Source organism: Primulina tabacum, chromosome 12 (genome assembly GCF_025594145.1).
Source record: "Primulina tabacum isolate GXHZ01 chromosome 12, ASM2559414v2, whole genome shotgun sequence".
Lineage (NCBI taxonomy): Eukaryota > Viridiplantae > Streptophyta > Magnoliopsida > Lamiales > Gesneriaceae > Primulina > Primulina tabacum.
In genome coordinates, this window is record NC_134561.1 from 30,969,850 (window position 1) to 30,977,081 (window position 7,232).

General features: G+C 47.3%; 1 protein-coding gene across 1 annotated transcript; it reads left to right on the forward strand.

Annotated features, from left to right (window-relative positions):
- Window positions 1-420: 420 nt before the first annotated feature.
- On the forward strand, window positions 421-1,266 carry LOC142520336 (uncharacterized). Its single transcript, XM_075623336.1, has one exon. It carries the CDS (start codon window positions 421-423, stop codon window positions 1,264-1,266), a length of 846 nt encoding a protein of 281 aa, XP_075479451.1.
- Window positions 1,267-7,232: the final 5,966 nt, after the last annotated feature.

The following is a 7,232-nucleotide window of genomic DNA, read 5'->3' on the forward strand; positions in this document are numbered from 1 at the left end:
GACCCTTTTCCGAGCTGAGGAGTAATAAAAATGATTTCGGGAGGATCTACAGATGGTGATTCCAACCGGGCTCGAAAAGCAAGAAGCAGGAGGGAGTGTTTAGAAGTTGATGGGAGAGGGAGGAATGAGCCGGTTATAAGCTTCGGCCCAGAAGACCTCAGGGGAGTTAGTCTACCCCATAACGATGCCCTCGTCATTCAAGCCCGAGTGGCTAATTACGATGTGTTGAGAGTATTTGTTGACAATGGCAGCTCTATCAATGTCATCTTCAAGGAGGCATTGGTTCAGATGGATTTTCACGAGTATTAATTAGAGGCGGTTGAGACTGCCCTGTTTGGCTTCGCTGGTCATGTCGTATACCCAGAGGAGGAGATAACCTTGCCATTGACCCTGGGAACTGGGGATTTGAGAAAGACTGTCATGACAATCTTTACAGTGGTGGATGCCTCGTCCTCATACAACATAATCCTTGGGAGGCCGGCTATGAATGAGATGAGAGCCGTGGCCTCCACTTATCACCAAAAGATTAAATTTCCAGTGCGCGGGCAAGTCGGGGAAGTCAAGGGAGACCAACCCTCTTCTCAGAAGTGTTATGGGAAGACTGTCCGAGTGGATCAGAAGAAGGCAAGGAGAGAAGACAAGGGGAAGGTAATGAATCGATTGGAGAAGGCAGCCGAGGAAAGGGAAGTACATTTTGTTGCGGAGGAAGAGCAAGAGGCAGTGGAGATTGAGCCCGGGAAGCACATCCGGGTGGGCCGAGACATCAACGCATCCACCCGGGTAAATCTCTTGAATTGTTTAAAAGCTAACATTAGTGTTTTCGCTTGGTCTCAACAGAAACTGGTCGGGATCTCGCCGAAAGTGGCTGAGCACAAATTAAATATCCTCCCAGGATCCCGGCCCGTGAAACAAAAGAAGAGGCATTTTGGCCCGGAGAAAGATAAAGTTATTGAAGAGCAGGTGGGAGAGCTATTGCGGGCCGGCCACGTTCGAGAGGCCCAATTCCCTACGTGGCCCTCAAACGTGGTCCTTGTTCCTAAAGCTACTGGAAAATGGAGGACGTGTGTGGATTTCGGGGACCTGAATAAAGCCTGCCCTAAAGACTGTTATCCACTTCCCTGGATTGATCAACTGGTGGATTCAACCTCCGGGTGCGAGTTATTAAGTTTTCTGGACGCTTATCAGGGGTACCACCAAATCCCCTTGGCTCTTGAAGATCAAGATAAAGCCATTTTATCACTTTCGGGGGTACTTTCTGTTACGTAGTTATGCCCTTTGGATTGAAGAATGCTGGTGCTACGTATCAACGTTTGATGAATCACGTTTTTCAAAAGCAGATAGGCAGGAACATTGAAGTATATGTGGATAATATCCTGATCAAGACCCGGGAAGTCTCCTGCTTCATTGATGATCTGGCCGAGACCTTCACCACTTTGAAACAGTATGGGATAAAGCTAAACCCGGCTAAATGTGTATTTGGGGTAAGAAGTGGGAAGTTTTTGGGTTTCTTGGTGACTGATCGGGGAATTGAAGTAAATCCAGAGCAGATCAAAGCAATAATGGACATGCCTTCCCCTCAATCTGTCCAGGACGTACAAAAAATAACCGGGAGGATTGCGGCCCTGTCTCGATTCATTTCCCGGTCTGCACATAGAAGCTACCCCTTCTTTCAAGTTTTGAGAAAAGCACAAAAATTCGGCTGGGATGAAAAATGTGAACTAGCTTTCCAAGATTTGAAAAAGCATTTGGCCGAGTTACCTGTTTTGGTAAAACCAGAGCCCGGAGAAAAATTGTGGATTTATTTATCCGCTACTGAGCATGCCGTTAGTTCCGTACTTGTCAGGGAAGAGGGGGCCGACCAGAAGCCAGTATATTACGTCAGTCATGCCCTTCGAGGGGCAGAATTGAAATACAGCGAAGTTGAAAAAATAGCCTTGGCCCTGGTAATGACTGCCCGGAAACTGAGACCTTATTTTCTCTCACATCCAATTGTGGTCCTCACAATTCTCCACTCGGGAGGATCATGACACACACTGAAGTCTCGGGAAGAATGGTTAAGTGGACTATAGAGCTCGGAGAATATGACATTGAATACAAACCTCGGGTTGCTATTAAAGCCCAAGCATTAACAGACTTCTTAATAGAGATGATTCAATCGGGAGAAGAAGAGGTATGGAGAATTTTTGTCGATGGGGCATCAAATTTGTCAGGGTGTGGAGTTGGGGTGGTTTTAATTGCTCCGTCAGGAGAAAAAATCAAGCTGGCTCTAAGAATCGACTCCAGGGTCACCAATAATAAAGCTGAGTATGAAGCTGTTCTGGCAGGGTTACAAGCTGCCCGGGAAGTCGGCGTTTCGCGGGTCATTATTTATTTTGACTCTCAATTGGTCACCCAGCAAATCAAAGGAACATATGAGGCCAAGAATGAAAAAATGCTCAAGTATCTAGGGTTCATCACGGCCCGAGCATCATCTTTAACCGACTGGACCATTGAACAGATTCCTAGAGAAGAGAATGAGGAGGCTGATGCCTTAGCCAAATTGGCTGCCTCTATGTCAGACACAAGCACCCGGGAAGTCATGTGCTTTATCTGGCTAGTACTTTCTGTTGATGAGGAAGTACCACCGACCCGGACAATTTCGTGGATGACTCCTCTAATTGAGTATATGATCCATGCCAGGCTCCCGGAAGATAAAACTCAAGCTCTGAAAATCAAAAAACAAGCACCCAGGTTTGTCCTTATAAATGATGTTGTACAGGCGATCATATCAGGGCCCTTTGCTCAAATGCTTATCAGAAAATGAAGTAGAGTATGTCCTCCGAGAAATACACGAAGGGTGATGTGGTGAACATCTCGGTGGAACTGTCCTGTCTCGAAAAGCTATATTAGCCGAATTTTGGTGGCCCCGAATGAATCAAGATGCTGCCCAACTTGTTCAGAAATGCAAGGATTGTCAACACCATTCTAATTTTCATCATCGCCCAGCTGCTGGCATGTAGCCCATCTCAGCATCTTGTCCTTTTGATCAATGGGGACTAGATATAGTGGGCCCATTCCCAATAGCCCGGGCACAGAAAAAATTCCTTCTTGTGGCTGTGGATTATTTCTCCAAGTGGGTGGAGGCTGAACCCCTGGCCAAAATTACTGAGGAAGAGGTCATGAGATTTCTTTGGAAAAATATTGTTTGCAGATTTGGCATCCCCAGAAAATTGATTTCAGATAATGGAAGTCAATTCCAAGGAAAAATATCACCTCTTGGTGTCAGGAAATGAAAATCACGCAATCCTTCACCTCAGTAGCCTACCCCCAAGCAAATGGCCAAACTGAGGTAACCAATATGATCATTTTGCAAGCACTGAAAGCCCGGGTTCATGGGAAAGGAAAGGACTGGGTGGAGGAGTTACCAAGTATATTGTGGGCATATCGAACTACGCCCCGAACAACTACCCGGGAAACTCCATACAGCTTAGTCTATGGTTCTGAAGCGGTCTTACCTGTGAAAATCGGGCAATCTTCTACTCGGATAGAATCTTATCCAAGTAACAATTATCAGACCCGGGCCATCGAACTCGACTTAGTTGAAGAAAAAAGAGATCGGGCAGCCATTCGAATGGAAGCTTAACACAGCCGGGTAATAAAATCCTATAACAAGCATGTCCGATCACGAGATTTCCAGGTTGGAGACTTGGTCATGAAAAAAGTAAAGCCAGTGGGTGATGTGGGGAAATTGGAAGCACGGTGGGAAGGACCCTTCAAAGTAATTCAGAGAGTTAACTCGGGGGCGGCTTATTATCTAGAAGACTCTCAGGGACATGCTCTTAAAAGGCCCTGGAATGCATTTCATTTGAAGAAATATTATACTTGAAGCTTTTGTATCTGTTGCCTGTACATCAAATAAAGAAATTGTTCAAGGAAGTGTCTATTAAGTCCAGAGATCTGTACCCTGGCCCGAAGATCCGTACCTCGGTTATCTCCTAAGTCCAGGGACCCGTACCTTGGCCCGGGGACCCGTACCTCGGTTATCTCCTAAGTCCAGGGACCCGTACCCTGGCTCAGGGACCCGTACCTCGGTTATTCCCTAAGTCCAGGGACCCGTACCTCGGTTATCTCCTAAGTCCAGGGACTAAGTCCAGGGACCCGTACCCTGGCCCGGGGACCCGTACCTCGGTTATCTCCTAAATCCAGGGACCCGTACCCTGGCCCGGAGACCCGTACCTCGGTTCTCTCCTAAGTCCAGGGACCCGTACCCTGGCCCGGGGACCCGTACCTCGGTTACATACTAAGCCCAGGGACTCGTACCCTGACCCGGGGACCCGCACCCCGGTTACCTCCTAAGCCTAGGGACCCACACCCTGCTGATCGATTGTCTATTAAACCCAAAAGGCTTAAGCTCCGATTATTAATGTTTGGTGGAGGTTGGTTGAAATCCAAGGATATTTAAAGTACAGCTTTGCAACACAAGGAAATATTAAACGCGAGAAATATGGAAGCAAAATACTTCATTAAATGAGGGGAAATATTAAACGCGAGAAATATTGAAACCCATAGTGTTGCAACACTTGAAAGCAAACATGAGCATCTGCAAGCCCTGAGAATATGGAAGAAGTTAGAAAATGGATGCAAAGTTAAAAGATAGAATAAATAAAAGACTTACGGAGAAAGACCGAGCCACTCCTTCGCACAGCAACTCATTAGGGTGAAGTCCCTGAAGATGTACCACCTCATCCGGGCGTAGAAGGCCCTGGATCATCTTCACAAGATCCGAGCTGATATCATCCCCAAAGATATTGGGCAGGACCCAGGGCCTTCCGCCTGAGGGACCAGCAGATGACCCAGTGGGAGGAGGAGATCAGATGATCTCCACATGTGCATCCTCCACAACCACCGTTTCGATAACCGGCTCCGTCGTAGCTTTCCTCTTTCGGAGATTGAGAGGTGCCGGGTCTTCTTCAACGATTGGGGAAGTGGCTTCCTCTCGGGTGGGAGTTGTTTCCTCTCGGGCCTCAGCCTCTGCCCGGGTCCTGTTCTCCTCTAGTTCCCGGGCCTCAGCCTCCACCCGGGCTTGACGCTCTTCTCGCTCTTGAGTCTCTCGGGCCCTCTTCTCCGCCTGGGCTTTCTTTCGCTCGGCCTTTTTCTTGGCAGCCGCCTCGAGAAGACTCGCCTTGATCATATCTTCTTCGTCTGCACCAGAGATAAATAGTCAGATGATTAATACAAAATGTACTAAAAAGAGAAACTAAGGAGAATACTTTACCAGCCTGCGACCCGGCCTGGTCGAACTCGTCTATTATCTGATCCACAGGGTCTTTAGGACGGGACCCGATCCCATAATAAACTCAGTTGTCCCCCCCCCCCCCCCCCCCCCGATCAATATTGAGGACAGGTAGGATTGCTTTTCCAAAGCATCCCGGGCGTGGGTGAAAGTGGGGAGGAGTTTGAAGTTGGGAGGGAGTTCGGGTTGAGGGGTCATCTCGGACAGAAAGCCTGTTGAACAGGCCGGGAGAGTTGGGAGTTGTAAAAAGAAAAATTTTGTTTTCCACCCCTTCAAAGAAGAAGGGATGTCAGTCAAGAATCGGTAATGCATCCGGGCCATAAAAGAAAAGACCCCGTCATTGAACCGGCAGGAATAAAAATAATGGAAGATGGAAGAGTTGATAGGAATGACTTTCATGCGGAACAAAACAAAAGTGGCCGCCATTATCCTAAAAGCGTTAGGGTGAAGATGATTGATGGGGAACACAAAGAACCGGGCAACCCCTTCAAAAATATAGTGAATAGGGAATCGAAGGCCGCTCTTAAGTTGCTCTATGAAGAAGGTTTGAAAGCCCGGAGGTGGAGTGTCTGGGTGATCAGTGGGCCCGGGAATACTGATCTTGTAAGTAGAAGGGATCGACCCTAAGGATATAATTTCCTTAGAAGCCTCGGGGCGAAGGGTGGAAGTCACAGTTGGAAAACCAGAGTGGCCCCGTAGTTTTCTCCTTCCCCTTCCCCTGGATACCAGTAGGTCGGGAAGAGGAAGCCTTGGTTTGTTTTTGGGAAGGGAGTCGGGAGGAAGGGATTGGGATGCCTATGGGAATATGCGTCGAAGCTTCATAAGGGGTCGGAGAGTTATTCTCCGACAAACCCCTAGCGTTCCGGCCAGATGTAGAAGAGGTAGAATTTGACATGGTCGAAGGAAAAAAATCAAAGAAGGGAAGGGAGAGTCACTTACGAAGTAAAGACGGTGACGGAAGGTTGGTAGCAGAGATCGCCGGAGAAGATTTGCGCGACGGAATCTTGAGAGAGAAATTTGACAGAGTTTGGCCACAAGTTTTAATTTGCAAGTGATTTTTCAAAAAAATTAGTGATCTGATATATATAGAGAAGAGGGTTGATCTACACCGTTAAACTAAATGAATCGGACGGATCAGATTGGCATGGGAAATTGCGCGGGACATTTGAAAAGACAGGCGCGGAGCTCGAGCGTCGTAATGATTTATCTTCTCGGAATACGAAAAGTTTCTGACAGACTTTAATGCTAGGGCTTACGTCAGCACTGAAAGGGTGACATCATCCTTACCATCTCGAGGAGACTAAATAACAAATATTTCTCCTGACCGAGCACACAGGATTCATCGGGACAGTGAGTACGACTCTAGCCCGACAATTTAAGGAGAGAGTGATGATACCCCGGGATGTCTCAGGTCAGGGATAATATCCAGGATGTCCCGGGCCATGGGTAGTGCCTGGGTCAGGAGTATAAGTTATTCCCGGATCAATAAGACGACAATGAGTATAGATCTGGATCATAATCTGCCCGGGACGTTGGGGGTGTGACTTCAGAATAAGCAGAGAGGTCAGTCGAAAGGCCGGGCCATTGGAACACCCGGACTTAAACTACCCGGGATATGGGATGCCCGAGATCTCATGTGAATACCTAATAGGCACTCTACCCAGACCACTTCGATAAACGTGCCACATTTAATAAAGCCGAAAAAGTAGGTTGTGTGCGGCCGACCTATCTCTAACACCAGTGCAAGTGGTTGACAAAATCAAGTAGGCTGGATGTGACTAGTATGAGATTTAACATGTCAGAACAATAGGTTATAAATTAATGCTCAAACACAAAGAACGAGGTCATCATTACATCTCCTACTACAAATATCAGGTTCACTCTTTGCATTTACTATATATTCACACATTGAATGCTCTCATTTATTGCTCACACCAATCTCACAACCAATACTTGGTTA